At 44.6% G+C, this 16,296-nt stretch overlaps 1 protein-coding gene across 1 annotated transcript in view; it reads right to left on the reverse strand.

Moving 5' to 3' along the window:
• CD96 (CD96 molecule) overlaps positions 1-10,372 on the reverse strand; it is a 49,770-nt gene extending 39,398 nt beyond the window's left edge. The window contains 3 exon segments of the mRNA XM_019528598.1: positions 3,461-3,886; positions 9,992-10,131; positions 10,133-10,372. Coding sequence (XP_019384143.1) covers positions 3,461-3,886; positions 9,992-10,131; positions 10,133-10,155 — 589 coding nt within the window. The 5' untranslated portion in view covers positions 10,156-10,372.
• Positions 10,373-16,296: the final 5,924 nt, after the last annotated feature.

A 16,296-nucleotide genomic window follows, 5' to 3' on the forward strand; every position in this document is an offset into this window, starting at 1 on the left:
TAAAAAAAAAAAAAAAAAAAAATCAAATCCTCAGAATAATGTGGTCCTCAGGAAGCTCCAGAGAAAGCTATTGTATGAGGGAGAGGCAGGGAACTAGGTAAACACAGTATTACAGAGGGACCCTTATCTATTAATGCAGAAGGAATAATGGAACAGCAATTGGAACCAGAACCTCTAACCCTCTAACTCCTCAACTAGGGAGTAGTCAGAACCACTGCTTGTTAGCTAAGTAGAACCACTTGGGATGAACTGAACAATATATCATTCATCCTGCTGCAGGCAAAAGGCAGGAAGTTTTAAACATGCTCAGAAGGCAAAACAGGAAAAAGTGGTTAAAACAAAGTCAATGCAGGAGTTTATTCTGCAAACTCCCTCTCCGCATTCATGCCATTATGTCAGTCCTTCTATCTTTTCTATCCATTGACTCATTTCCCCAATAACTGTTATGGCTATAGGCCTTGATGTTTGATCTTCCCATGCTGTCTCCCTAATGGATTTACAGGGGAGTTGCAAAATCCACTAGTTCATTTAATCTGGATTCATTTTACTTCGATGCAGCTGAATGAGCTATTTGTTAATTACTAATGCCTTCCTCCTTCTCACTTCTGGAGTTGTGTCAATGTACTTTGCTTTCTTTTGATTTCAAATGTTTTATTCCATAAGATCTGGCTACTGTAGCATAGAGGTCTGCAAGAAGCATGTCCCAGTTCTTTCTTATAGTTGCTATCAGTATATCATAGTCAGGGGTGGATCCAAGATTTTACGAAGTGGGGTGCAGGAGCAGTGACCAATGTTACAAGTGTAGCTGCACCCCTCCACTTCCAGCCTCTTCATACCAGCTCCCCCTACCCCCCCGATGGGTGGACTGCACAGAGGACCAGTAAATCCCAAAGGAGGCAAGAAATTCTCTTTCTCCTTTCCTCTTCCTGCTCAGAGGCACATCCTCTCCCCTGCTCTTTCCATCCCTTCCCCTCCTACCCCTCCTTCCCCACCTACTGATGCTGCCAGTATTCCCCAGCCTGCTCCCCCTAGGTGTTCGGCACCAGTCTGGGAGTAGGAGCAGAGAGGGAAAACTCACCCGCACACACCCCTCCCCCTATTGTCCTGGGCTGAGCAAGTCCCCACACAGCCCAGCTGGAGTGGGCAGGAGCTTTCCCTTGCCTCCAGAAGGGTGGGGATGCTGGCAGCAGCAGGTGTTGAAAGAGAGAGTGGGAAGAAAGGAGATAATGCCCCAGAAGGGAAGGGAAGGAAGGGGGCATGAAATTCATATCTTTTTGGGGACCCCCAGCTGCTGCTCCTACCATGTGGTCAGGAAGGGAAGTGGGGGGCAGCCACAACATTGCATCCTCTCTGAATCTGCCCCATCATAGTCCTCCAGCTTGGGCGCATCTACACTTTGCCCTATGATGACATAGTGATCACGTGTGTCTACATGTGATCAGCAGCTACATCGCCATAGTGGCATGCTCCCTGGCTATAGCATGCCACTACAGAGACATAACTGGGAACTTTATCCATGGACAGCATGCACAGTGCAGGAACAGCTCATACTGCCCTGTATTTTAGTACTTCCAAAAGGAAGTACTAAAATACAGTGCCATAGTAATGTCACCATATGGCGACATGTAGACACGCCCTTTGTGCAATTGCTGCAAAGAACCAGACTGAAGCTATTTAGGCAATAAGCAGGATAGAGATGGGTCTTATAGACTAGCTGAATCAGCATTGCATCATCTTTCATGAGCAAGAGTTCACTTCATCAGATGCTATATAGCTATTCATAGTGGCAGAATAGAGGTGAGGTGTGCTGAATAAAGGAAATACATGTCATATAGCATCTGATGGAGTGAACTCTTGCTCATGAATGCTTATAAATCTTTGATTCAGTTAGTTTATAAAGTGCATCTCTATCCTGCCTTCTGCCTGATTTCAGATGAACATGGTTAGTAAGTTCTCTCTGTTTATGCAAGAGTAATGTTGGGCCAGCATCAGATGCCAAAATACCAGGAGGAAAAAAAAAGCTTTATTATTCTAAGAACAGAGGAAAAACAATCCATGCAAAGAGAATGGTCTGATTCTTATCTGACACACTGCCTTCCCTACCCGTAGCTAGTGTTCTTCAGAACATAAAACTGCAATAACTACGGCAGGGAAGTACAGTGTGATTTTATGAAGATGTAAGCATGGAAAGCTTGGCCAAAATCCTGTGGCTGCTCCCCCCCCCACCCTCCAGTGTCTGGTAGGTTTGTTTCCGCTGTCCTTGAATGCAGGTAAATTTCAGTCATTCACCAACACCACTTTTGCCACAAATTTCTCTTCACTTTTTCATTTAATTTACTTTTGCTATTAACCGAACAGCAAGAGAGTTCCCCACAGAGGAAATTATTTGGACCCTGTAAGGAATTCCTTTGGGAAAGAAGTTAAATTGGAACCTCTTTCCTCACTAAAAATCTACCATCTATCATACTTCCAATAAAGGAGTGGGTTCTTGTTTTAACAGGTGTAACAGGTACAAGTCAAATAATAGTCCAGGATAATTAAAACAAAAAAAGTCACATTACACATATGAAATCTTAAGAACTCTGTGAGTTTTGGCTTGTTCATGCTGATATATTTGTTTCTGGATAGCAAGATAAATTCTTCTGTCTAGAAACAGACCATATCCTAAAGCCGCTGAAATCAATTGGTAATCTGTGTTTGGAATCAGAATTTTACCCTGAATGCCAAGTTTCTCCCATTCTTCTTTCCTGAACTTGAGCCATGTTCCTTAAATCTTGCAGAAGAGTTGAACCAGGTTGCTTAAACACCACTGAAGTGAGTCTGGACAGACACCAGGTAGAACTCCGATCTTCAACAACTCTGAACTGAAACTTGCCAAGCCTAGCCACATTTATTTTTCAGTTCATCAGAAGTGTGAGACTTCATCAGACCACAATTAGCCTCTTTGTAAGTCAAGCTTACATCAATTCAGACCGGTTCAAGAGGCTAGCCCTTCTGATACTCAGTCCTAGTACCAGTAATTTCAACACACACAGCGCAATATTTGAGAGATGGATCCCTTCAGTTCTCCAGGAAGCCGCATGGTCTGGCCACTCCACAGTTACCTTTCTCTGCCCTATCTATTTTCCTCTTATCAGGCACACCTTATCTATCCTCACTGTCACTCATTTAATTTTTAGCTCCTCCCCATTTTTACTAACCATCAACCTGATACACGAAAGTACACCATTTTGATCATAAAAAACCCAATAAAAATACAGTGCCTTAAGTAAATGTAAATGACATTAGGGCAGAGGACAACAGCTGAAACAAGTTGTCTAGGTCAGCTCCTTACAAGTGCACATCTTAAGTCTCAAAACAAATGACTGACTAACAAGAAACCTCCACATCCTATTCTTGTCAGGGTATCCCTCCCCTACCATGTTAATTAAAACTAAAATACAATTTTAATATTGCTTACCTTCTGCTTTTACTGTGAGGCTAATTTCTGCAGTCTTCAGCCCAGCTGGAAAGGTAGTAAAGCTGCACTCATATAGCCCACTGAGTGACAGACTAACATTGTGAAAATGCAGAATCCACTGGTTGCATTCCAAGGAATTTGTTGGAGGTCTGTGGGAACTGGAAGTCTTATCATTTTCCCAACAGTAAGGATTCTTATTGAAAACTGCTGTGTAACTGTAAGTAGCCAAAGGTAATGGTAAGTATTGAATTCCATACACAGGGTGATGAACAGCTATTGTTCTGTGTTGTCCATCTTCAATCTTTGACCATTGTGTCTGTGTTATGTGGATCCCAGATTCTTTCAGGATGGTGCACATAAGGGTCACGTTGCTACCAGGGACAGCATGAATTGCTTCCTTCTTGATAATGGTGCTTTCAAATAGGCCTTAATAACAAACAAACAGTGATTGTCAAGGCTCATGGACAAAACTCTTCTAGATAGTCTTTGAAACTATTTGGTGTCACCACCAACAAATTCCAGACATATGATAGACTGAGGCCTAAAACCACATTAGTGGATAGTAAACTGAGAAGGCTTAGCAGCTAGCAGAAACAGGTCACTGGTACAAATACCAGGAGAGGAACCAGAGAAGCAAGTACACTTCAAACAGGATCACAAGTTCACCTCTTAGCAAAAGGCAGGGATTTGAGGGATCCCTGCATAGGTGCAAATCTTTCAAAGGACACTATTTTCTCACATAACACACCCTCAAATATAATACCCTGTTTTTGAAAGGCATTATGAAAAAAAGTCCTCTGTAAGGCAGGTAACTTAGTAGCAGCAGCTAGGGAAAAAGGAGAAGGGGGATTCCTCTGAAACTTTCCTGACAGTGCCTGGCTTTGCACAATGGCACTGTTGGAAAGGCACAGTGGTTCCTGAAGCCAGCCTGCTCGTCTTCCCTTGCCTCCATGAACAGGGAAACAGACTCAGCCTACAGCCACATGGCAATCCAAGGCAGAGAAACTCACTCACAGTGTAGGGCTGCAGGCTGCTCTGCTTACTGCCTTGTCAAAGAGATCCGGGGGAGGCAAGCAACAGCAGCCGCAGCTCAGATCCAAACACCAACCCTGAGAACTTCCCCATCTCCCAGCATAGGGATCTCTGTCCACCTGCCTGATCAGGCACACCAAGTCTGGAGACATGCACCATGCCAGGTCTGGGGCCACATACCAGTCCCAACCTAAAATAATGAGTCTAGGGCTACATACCATGTGCAACTCAGTGCACAGCTCCAGATTCTCTCCTAGGTCTGACCTCATGTTTTGGCTCCAAGACTGTGCACCAAGTCCAGGACCGGCTGCTGGCTCTGGAGCCACTTGCTGGGTCTGACCCAGCATGGGGAACTAGCACATGGTTCTGGACTCAATACACCAGATCCAACCCAGCACATGGCTCTAAAGCCAGCATGCAGGGTCAGATTCTGTGCATCAGGTCCAAAGCTGTGTGCTAGGCTGGATTTGGTGCACTGGATCCAGCTGTGGACCAAACTCACACCAGTCCAGTCCAGTATGCGGATGGGAGGGGGCTACCACTGTGCCTGGGAATAAGGCCAGTGTGGTGGGGGGAAGGAATGGAAACAGTAATTCCCATGATTTCCAGACCCACTGAAATTAATACTAGACTAAAACGATCTCACCATGCTCCAGAGGCAGACTTAAATACAGGCGTTTCTATGGCTATTCACATACATCAGCTCTCACATTCTTGGGGAGCCTACACAATGCACATAACTTCCTGCCTCCCAGAGATGCGTGTTTACCACTGCTTCAGAAATATCTTTTCTGATCTAATTAAGACCAAGAGAACAGCTGCAGCCTTTCAGGCATACTAATCCAATATCCTAATCATACTGTACTTCATTTGTTTCCCCCAGTAGTTTGACTAACCAGGTGCTCCTGTGTTTCAAAATATGTCTGTGTTGCGGGTGGTGGCAAACAACTCAAGTCAAACCATTCAAGTCAAATGTTAATTCCAAACCATTACTGCTCTCCAGCAATTTAGGCTTGAAAATCATTACCATATTGTGCAATCCTGACCCTGTTGTAAGCTTATAAGAAATACATCTTACTTCAAATACTACAGTGCATATGACAAGTTTAAACACAGCTTGATGATATCTTTAATGTAGAGAATACACATGACATATCAGTAAGACAAATGGAAGAATTCATGTAGGACATGCAAAGAGCCCCTTAGGTTCATGACAGGTATATGCAAGTAACTAAAATATTTAAATCCATAACAATTATTCTGTGTCTTGGCAAGAACAGAAGGTACGACTCCCATCTATCAAAAATCCAATTTTGCTTATTTCAGTTACCTCCACAGTTTTAGTGGGGAGGGGAGGGGTGGAAAATAATCTTTCCATTAGTGAATAGCTTCAGTGCTTGATTACTTGAACTTTACTTCATTTTTAGACCAAGCAGACCCCACATGCATGGCTTATCATTCAGTTTTTAAGGTGACTTGAGATTTTTGGCAGGTCATATAAAAACACAGAGTTAATTGTATGAATGAAAACGTTTCCTCAATTAGAAGCTTCATTTTTAGGGTCCATTGCCTCCATTGAATTCCAGGCTCACAGGTAGGTGTAAAATAAGCCTGTCTTTACTGTGTATAGTCTTCATCCCCAGGTAAAATTCACTTAACCAAACAGCTAGTCTTAACACTGAATACTGTACATTGCATTATCCTTTTGTCCATCAGGAAAAAAATGTGTACTGGCATACAGGGCTCTTGAATAATGGAATATAAGACTCATTCAATATTTTAACTTCTTCCTGCCTCTAGTCACCACCTTCAGTTCTTAAACCTTCCTCAGCTCCCTATAATGTTACAATTACTTTTGCCTCCCATTCTCTCCTGTCTACCCCAATTAGATTATTTATTTTGAGTTTTCTAAGAGATATTGCACTTTGTTATTAAGTTAGCTAGAACCATACAGCACTGTGCTCCAAAAGCCTGAGTCATAAAAAACCAATGTGTGATTTAACAGGTACCTTAAGTTATTCGTGCAGAATTAAGAGTGGAGTAGGAACTGTATGAACAGATATGAATCATAGAAAATTAGGGCTGGAAAAGAACTCAGGAGGTCATCAAGTTCAACCCTCTGCTCAAAGCAGGACCATCCCCAATCAAATAGTCCCAGCCAAAGCTTCATCTACCCAGGTTTTAAAAATCTGCATGGATGGAGAGTCCACAACCTCTCTGGGTAACTTGTTCCAATGTTTTACTGCCCTCCTAGTGAGAAACCTTTCCCTAACATCAAGCCCAAACTTCCCTTGCTGCAACTTGAGACCATTGTTCCTGGTTCTATCATCTGCCACCTCTGAGAACAGTCTAGCTCCATCCTTTTTCGAACCTTCCTTCAGGTAGTTGAAGGCTGCTATCAAATCCTCCCTTAGACTTCTTTCTCCAGACTAAATAAACTCTGTTTCTCTCCTCAAGTCATGTGTCCGAGTCCCCTAACCATTATCATTGCCCTCTGATGGACTCTCTCCAATTTGTCCACATTTTTTCCATATTGGGTGGCCCAAAACTGAACACCCATGTGGCCTCACCAGTGCTGAATAGAGAAGAATCACTTCCCTCAACCTGCTGGCAATGCTTCTACTAATGCCAGCTGTTAGCCTCCTTTGCAGGAAGGGCACATTGTTGGCTCATATTCAGCTTACTGTCCACTGTAATCCTCAGGTCCTTTTATGCAGAGCTGTTGCCCAGCCAGTCAGTGCCCAGCCTGTAGCGGTGCATGGGATGGTTCCATCTAAAGTGCAGGACTTTGACTTGTCCTCATTGAACCACACAAGGTTTAGTTCAATCCTCCTATTTGTTGAGGTCTCTCTGAATCTTAGCCCTACCCTCCGCTGTATCTACTACTCCCACCAGCTTGGTGTCATCTGCAAACTCAGCCAAATCCAAACGGTCTCAAAGCTTACTCATGTGCAAGGATGAGCTCTATCTGACTCGAGAAGTCTATGGACTGACGAGAGACAAAGCGCTGCTTCACCTGCTACTAGCAATGGGGGTTGATTTAATCAGTGGCCTAACAATCGAAGGGAAGCTGGGAGATATCAATGGTGAGTTGATCACCTTCATCACCATAAAACTGGCAAGTCAGTCAGCAATGCAGAAGTCCTCGACTTCAGGAAAGCTGATTTTGACAAGCTCAGGAGGCTTGTTGGTGAGGCCCTAAGGGACCACGATCCAAAGGGGAGGGGAGGGGAGGGGAGTTCAGGATGAGTGGTTGCTCCTCAAGGGAGTGATCCTGGAAGCACAAGCAATGTCTATCCCATTTCGGAGGCAAGGCAGCAAAGAGGCATAAAAGCCCCCTTGGGTCTGCAGGGAACTAATGGACCTCCTGTGTCACTGAGGTGCGGCTGACCGCTCTGCAATTTCTTGGATCCTCCTTCTTCCATTGCTTAAAGATTGGCACTATATTTGTCCTTTTCCAATTGTCCAGCACCTCTTCTAATCACCATGACTTTTCAAAGATGATGGCCAGAGGCCCTGTAATCACATCACTCAACTCCCTCAGTGCCCTTGGGTGCATCCCATCTGGCCCCATGAGCCTGTACACATCTAGTTTTCTAAATAGTCCCTAATTTGTTCTTTTGCTGCTGTTGAGTATTTCAGCCTTTTCTGTATCCTCTGTCACTAAGTAGCTTCCCCCATTTAGTAAAGGACCCACACTTTCCCTGGCCCTCCTCTTGTTGCTGACATCCTGTAGAAACCCTTCTGATTACAAAATGCAGGCCCTGAAGACCTTACAAGCCAAGGCCCCAAAGAACCATAGAAAATAATTTGCAGAATGAAGGTCTTGACAGGTAACACGCACATATAAATAAGCAAGTAATAGAAGCATTGATCACCAGGATTTCATTATTTTATCACATACATCTTGTGCAGAAAATAAAAAGGGAGGTGGAGAAGCTATGATCTGCAGGCTTGCTTATGAGGTGTGAGAAAAGAATTATTTTTTAAATGATTTTTAATGAACCTAGGACCCTACTCTAGCAATGTTTTCCTTGCTTTCACTGAAAGTTTCTCACTGAATACAAAGTAGAAAGTGATCTAGGACCTCAGGGTCTGTCCAGCAGGCAGGTCCAAGACCTCTACTTAGTAAGGCATGTGTAGTATTCATGCAGCTGTTGCACTCAACTTGGACCCGGATAAAAAAAATCTGACAAGAACTATTTTTAATAGCACATGTAAAGTCAAGTAGGAATTTGAAATCTTCAGGTTAGCTTTCCCATGCTTAATTAATACCAGAGCACTGTGCCCCTTTTATCCAATGTGAGCTACAGCTCTGTTGTAAATTGTCATCAATATCTTGCAAATTATTTCTCTTTCAGTTTCATGTTGATTTGAGTTTTATTTTTCTTTTTTAAATTCACGTACCTTAGGTTAGGCCCCCAAACCCATCTTTAGTCTTTGTTCCTGCCTGAGTTTTTATCCATAAAAAGCACCTAGTAGAACAGACAACTCAGACACTTTACTTAAAGCACTCTGATTTTCAAAGGAGCTGAACACTAGCAGCCCTACTGAACTGAAACGAGGAAGCTGCCTGCAGAAAGAATAGCACAATTTTGTTCTAATTTGTGTTTGTTGAGCTCTGGTGTACACAAAGCCTCTTCATTAGTCATCTTATCTGGCTCTTTTAACATTTAGGATAAAATGAAGATCTTTCCCAAATTTGATCGTGATCAATTTGCCTTCCCCAAAATGCAATCTTTGATAAAATTCAGCTACATCTCACAGCATCCATTTATGTTCACAGGACTGTATTTAATTTTGTACTGAAAATAGATGGAATCCTCAACATTCAGATCTGCAGCAGATAGCATACCGCCAAATTGAAATGCTCTCAAATTAGGTTCTAAAAACTTCAGATCCAGCTTTATTTGCAGTAAATGTAATTGTCTGATGAAGCTCCATGATACACACATGACTCTTCTTTTCCCCTTTCTTCACATCTTATTCTGACACTGAAAATGCTTTACCTAGTAACAACCTTGTCCTTTTACTAGGACAGCAACCTTTTAATACAATATATGCAATGATTGGGGGACCTAATATTTTCAGGAGTTTCCATCAGCAAATACCATGACTCTGCAGTTTGTGGTCTGATAAGTCTTGCATGTCTGAGTATGTGAAAAGTGGGGTAGCACTCTTAATTCAGAGTGAAGTACTCATTCTTCAAATACATTTTCCACCAAAAGTGAGCCAGAGGTTGTTGCAACAAGAAACCACTACAAGAGCTAACTTAAAAAAAAAACCCTTAGCTGTTAGTGAAGACAATTTCTAAAAACTCAAGCTGCAAATATGTGAAAGCTGCCCCCTCTACCTCACATGCGCAAACATAACTTTCATAGTACAATCCTTGCATTAAACAACAAGTTTACACCATTTACACAAATGAGCTAAAGAAAACCATTCTACGAGAACAGTTTTTGGTCTATAGTTTAAACAAAGTTAATTTAGAACACTTACCAACTGTCTCATGTGCATGGACAAACAAGAAGAATGCCAAGAAAGACCATCTCTTCCCCATCATCATTCTGTTTTGTTTTATTTCCATGTCTGTCTTAGCAGTTTGTACAAGTTCTCTATACAAGGAAGCCAAAAAAAGCCTGCTCTGCAAAAAAGCATAACATCAGTTTATAGTAACTTCAAAAGGCGTAGCTCTTGACAGGAAACTGAGGTTTCATGGTAAGACTGGTAAAACTAGTATATCTTATATTGTCTTAAGCACCTGAAGTGTCTTAGCTAATAGTCTCTTTAAAAACAGTCTAAACAACTATACATTGAAAAAAGCAGCTGAAAATTAAAGTCAACTTCCCTGTTCAGTGCATACAAAACTCAGAAACAGTAAATCCTGAATATCACCTAAAATGTGTAACAGGTTTGTACGAGTGGATGATGCATGCCATGTAATAAGGATGCCTTTGTTATCTGTGCACTGTATTCCTAAATTTTTTGAAAAACTAGTTAACAAGGAGATTGACTGCTGCTCAGAGCTGCCATTTCACAGCTGATGACCACTTGTGAACAATTGTACTGTTAACAACAAGATACTAACCTAATTCATATTCAATGTAGACCATAACAAACCATGTTCAAAATTTTATGTAGAAATAATGTCTATAATGCCAAGCAACGCTGGTAGTCATAAGACTAATCTACTAAATGTAACTGAAATCAGTAAGACTACCCCACTTAGTAAAAGGTATTAATTAATTAGTGCTTACAGGATAAGACCTGTAGGAAACACTCTGGGGCAAGGACTCACTGTATTTGCTTTAAAAAGCAACACATTTATCTATGACGCTACATAAAATTAATACTTCAGTGTCGTTACTCATGAACTGAGTTATCTAGCAATTTTTCATTTTTTCCCCTTCATATGTGTCTGCAGAATAGTTTGACACATGAATGTGCTATCAATCTTGATAAATCTAGTAACATGGGGTATGTTTAACATTTTGTGTCGTGGCACAAAATTTTTATTTTGAATGGCAAACACAGGCTGGGTTTAGTGTTTATAGTCCTGTGAAGCTGGGATAAACATTTGCTATAAATTCTGTGACACGATTTATTCCATGTCAAAGGAGTTAGTTATTTCCCCCAAGTTTTTCCTGCAGTGCTTGTAAATCAACAAACCAGGTGAGATGGTCTAGCAAGAAGGTGAGTGCTGCTGCTACTTTAAGGGAAGGGAGGCTGCAGGTGAGGCAGAGGTCAATCAAGGGAGCCCAAAAGGGGTTGGGCTTGCAGGATATAAACCCAGAGCCTTAGCTGAGTAGGCAGTCTGATGTGAAAGTTGAGAAAAGAAGAGCTCTTGAGCAGAAGGGTTCTAGCAAGGGTCCTAATTAACACTTGAGCTGAGGTAGGCAGGACTGGTGATTTAGAGACTTGAGAACAGGGGTGGTTGAGGTCTCAGCTGGCTTAGGAGCCAGACAGTAAGAAGAGCCAGCAGGGTCAGGGACCTATAGCCTGCAAGGGGTAAGAGCTAGCGATGGGGATCTGTAGCCTGTAAGGGGTAAGAAGAAGCAGGGCCAGAGGGCCCATAACGTGAGAAGGGTAGAGTCTGTTGGAAAGGACAGGGGCCTGAGCTCAGAAATGGCAGAGAATGCAGGCCTAAGCCCAAGAGGGGTAGAGGCTGGTGAGGTCCAGGTCCAGGAGGGGCTCAGATGTTTAAGGCCACTAGGGCTGGAGCTCTCAATAGTGGCAGAGACTGTTCCAAGTTTAGGGGCCTGCATTGATTGCAGTTGACACTGGGGCTGAAGGCCCACAGATGAGAGAGTTACTGGATTGGACAACATGCCTCAATACCCAATAATTAGAAACCTCTGCAAGGCTTGGGTATCTCTAGAAGGGGAGATAAAGAGGCCATGTAACTGGCCCTTAAGGTGATGAGTAGTAATGCTTGTGTTGATGAATATGACATCTCACTTGGAGTCCTGGGACAGCCTCCTTTCTGAAATGAATTCCATCAATCCATGGAAGGAAAGTTGCAAGTTGAAGCAGAGATTGCCCAAAGAAAGTGAAGAGGACAAAGCTGGAGGGGGCTCCAGGGGTGTTGTGGCTATCCTTGGGGCTGGATCTTGTTATAGATGGCTTACATATTCTTTCTAATTTCTGAAAGCTTCCTCAACATCCCTGTGTCTTACTGTTTCCCTCCCCAATTCAAACTTTCAGATCTGCTCACTGAATTATTTTGTTACTTATTTTTAGTTGAGAACACCACCTTATCTGCCCAACAAAAGCTTCCAATGTTAGTCTACCTCCTCAACATGGCACAAGTTATTAGTAAAGAGGTACTTGCACTCTTACAACATTTGTGCATGACCAGTTAGACTAGGTTGGAAATTTGTTCTGTACATCTACATTGGTGATGATGGAAGCTAACCCCCTGGCTCATGTGGTACCTGGCATTGCAGCTTATTCATTTGACATCTGCTATTACCCTATAGTGGCATGTGCCAATGCAGACTGCTTGGGGGCAGATGGGGGTTGGCTTGACTGAATACAGAAGACTGGGTCTTGGATTCTACTCTTGAAGGTAGGAAGAAGAGGTATGCAACAGAGTGGTCTGGCCCTTTTAAGTGGGGCAGACAGCTCTGGCGTAGGAGCCCAGCTGCAAGTGATTCTTTAGCAATTAAAGGCCCAAGGGGAGACTGCTTCTTCCCCAGCTTGAGCTCCCTGCTGTCTGGAAGTGTTGCATAAGTGCAGCATCAACAGAGGAGTCTGCCAACAGCTATTAAGTATTGCTAGACCTGAAGGCCATATGCAGACAAAATGAGAGGTATGTGTGCATGACACTTTAAAGCAGGCTAAATGCTTTTGCACTGCTTTAATGGTGTCAGTGTTTGCACACCTTGGCGGTGTATTGCACACTAATTCCAGCCGCTGTAGGAAAGTTGGTGGCATAAAGAGCCTTAAATGACTTGGGGTGCAGCAAACTAAAACTCCTTTGAGGAATTTTAGTTTCTTGCCCCTACAGCCTCAGAGCAAAGTACTGGGCTCCATGCAGCTCCACAGCTCTGCACGAAGCTCTGCAGGCAGTTTGACAGCAGCCCAGGGAAGCAGGCTCTGCCTAAGAAAAGGGGCAAGCCTGATCTCCACTCCCCCCCCACCCCCACCCCGGAGTCTGCCTGAGATGTGTGGGGATCTGGTGCTTTTCTCTCTCTCTCTTTACTTCATAGGGCTGTCAGGCTCTGGAATGGGTTTCCTAGTAAGGTGGTGCTACCATGGGGAGCTTCAAGAGAAGGCTGGATAGATGTTTGGCTGAGGTGATACGATCCTGGCACGCGTTCCTGCCCAGGGCAAGAGGTTGGACCTAATAATCTGTTTAGGTCCCTTCCAACCCTAAGGACTATGACTGACAGCCTGAGCTGGGTGCCTTCGTGCAAGTGCCACCTGGGGTGTGGCGGCGGCAGCGGCGGCTGCTGCTGCTGCGGAGGGAAGCACCAGCCCTCCCCCACAGTCCAGAGACTGCTTCGCCTGCCAGCAGCTTGCCCTCCCTTCCCCTCCCCGCCGAAGAGCCAGGTAACTCAGCAGGGTGCATGCACAACACAGGGGTTTAATCAGCCCTAAATTGAAGCGGTGTTTTTTAAAACCCACCGCTTCAATTTAGGGCCCCTGTTTTGTCTACACACACCCTTAGGTTCTACTTTAGACCTGGGATGTTGTCAGACATTACAATTCGCATGCACGAACTCTATTGAATGTGATGTGGTTTTAAAATTAGAATGTTCTGTGAGCAGTTGCATATGAAGGGCTAATACTGTCTAATGTGAACAGGTCTGGCTTGCAGCCATAAGGCTGGTGAGCCTGGGTGTACCCAGGAACTGCCAACTTTGCCTTTTAGTTGCTCCGCTTCCCCAGCAGCTGCTACTGGGGAAACCATCAGTCTGGCTGCTTGGCTCCCCAGTAATCTGGGGCAGTAGACTCTGGGAGGATAGATTATCCACATGTTGGATGGGGAAGTGGGGCCTGGGATGGTCCATCCTGGGATGCTAGAGGATTGCAAATTGCTCATTTTGGCCCTGTGGAGCAAACTGATATTGCAACATGAGCTGCCTAACATCAGCTGAAGATAATCCTTGCCCACAGGGGGGTAAGTCTGAGAAACTCAGAACCCACTTAGCTCATCTTTTCCTGCCTTAATACATGGACACTCCCATCATAGGAACATTTAACATGTGGGAAGGTTATAGTGTTTTTTACCCATGCTCCAGGGGTGGGAGGCTGTAGCAGGGCACTAGCTTGTAGTAAATGGGTTTAGCTGCCATTCCTCAGGGCAGCAGGTGCCAGTTGCTATGGCAACTGATTGGGTCAGCTGACTGCCAGGGGGCAGGGCCTGGCCTTTATAAACAGAGAAGGCTGAGGCCAGAGCCAGTTTCCCTCTGGCAGCCTGAACAGCAGGAAGCTCTGCTGCAGAGCAGAGCAGAGCAGTCCGACCATTGGCATTATGATACGCGGTGGAGAGAACCCTGACAGGGAGACAGAGAGTAGTCAGGGTGGCGCTTAATGGAGGTTATAGCCAGGGGGCTTATTTTGTGTTTCAGCTGGTAGGCTTATGGTTTAGAGTTTCTGTTGTTGTTTGTGTAACACTGGAGGACCGGGAGAGGCTGTAGGGGTGGAGGAGGCCTCATTAGGAGCTCCCCAGTAAGGTGGGGGTGTTCCTAGTGCCGTAGGAGGTGCTGCGTTTTGGGGTGTCCCGACCCCGGCCCAGTGTGGGCAGCTTCGGGAAGAGCTTGATGTAGGCAGAAGCCCCAGTGGGGTGTGAGACCCAGGAAAGGGGTCTGGGGGCCAGGTAAGGCTGAGGCTGCCTGAGCCCCAATCTTGGGAAGCCCAAGTCGGGTACAGAAGGCCCCAGTGCGGCGGGCGTGTGAGAGGCGCGAGCAAGGGCCCCAGTGCGGGCGGGGAGCGTGAGAGGCGTGAGCGTATTGGAGCAGGCCCCGGGAGAGGACGCGTATATCGGACATTGAGCAGGCCGCAGTAGGGCATTGTCTGTGGGTGAGAGGCCCGGGAGAGGGTGCGGATGTTGAGCAGACCCCGGGAGGGGGCGTGGATAGTGAGCAAGTCTCCAGGAGAGGGCGAGCTTAGGAAGGAGGGCCCGGGAGGGGGCATGCATATAGAGTAGTCCCGGGAGAGGGCGCATATAGGGCAGAGTTCCGGCATAGTAAGGCGGGCACTGTGCCACAGTGGGCAGGAAGGCAGTCTCCCATTAATAACTTAAGATCAAAGACGTGGCGGGTGAGACCCGAGTTGGCACGGGTAGGTAGGGCCCCGGGGGAGGTCACGGCACCCCTAGAGCCGGTCCTGCCACAGAGGCACTTTAGAGTCCTTGAATGAGCTTGAGTTAAAGCACCCCCACCACCATTTTGAAGTGCAGGGACATTGATACACAAGACATGGAGGTTGCTGGAGTGTGCTAACTGGTACACTCGAGCAGACTCAATCGAGTCTGCTTTGATGTATTGTAATTACAATGCATCACAGCAGTATCCCCACATGTCTACAGGCATCCTTAATGTCTAACCACTCTCCTGGTTTCCTCAGGATGAAATGCCCATATCGGGCTTCACTAGTTGGTCACTGTATTCTTAGAGAGAGATTCAAATTTGTTCATATGGTTTAATGACTGTCCTAAAATCTTTCCCTCCACTGGAGTTTGCGTCTAAGTTTTGAAAGAATACTGCTTTAAAACACAAAAACAACTCCACAAGGACCATCAATAATAATAATAATAATAATAAAAGAAAACCTGCCACTATATGAAATCAAGGACCCTGAGATATATAACACTTATACCCCAAGAGCTTCTTTGTAGTAACATTAAAAAAAAAAAAGCCTCAGGATATCCTGTAATCCTGTCAGTTGTCACAAGATAAGGAAGGCTGTGATAGCAAATTAAATAGGATGTGGCGGCAGAGGTGATGTCTCAGTAGGTGGCATATTGGTGGTGGCACTTATAAACTACCTAGCTCCACTGGTACAAAAGCCTGAATGTTTTTATCAACATGTTGCTGACAGCTCCTTAGAACAGCTCTGGATAACCTAACAGAGAAACATCCTCAAGTCGTCAAATATTAGTGCCAGCCACATGTCAAATAGATGTAAAGAAAGAGATCAAGGTAAAAATCCCTGTATAAACAAGTGAAGAGTTAGTTGTTTGCACCTAGATCCCATAAGGGTATAAGAAATGGTATTGAGCTTTCCTTTGGATAAACTACCAAGTGAACATTTTACCAGCTGCTCATCACTCAAGATCTTACTTCACTGCTTGTAGG

Source organism: Crocodylus porosus, unplaced genomic scaffold, assembly GCF_001723895.1.
Source record: "Crocodylus porosus isolate Cpor-Errol unplaced genomic scaffold, CroPor_comp1, whole genome shotgun sequence".
NCBI lineage: Eukaryota > Metazoa > Chordata > Crocodylia > Crocodylidae > Crocodylus > Crocodylus porosus.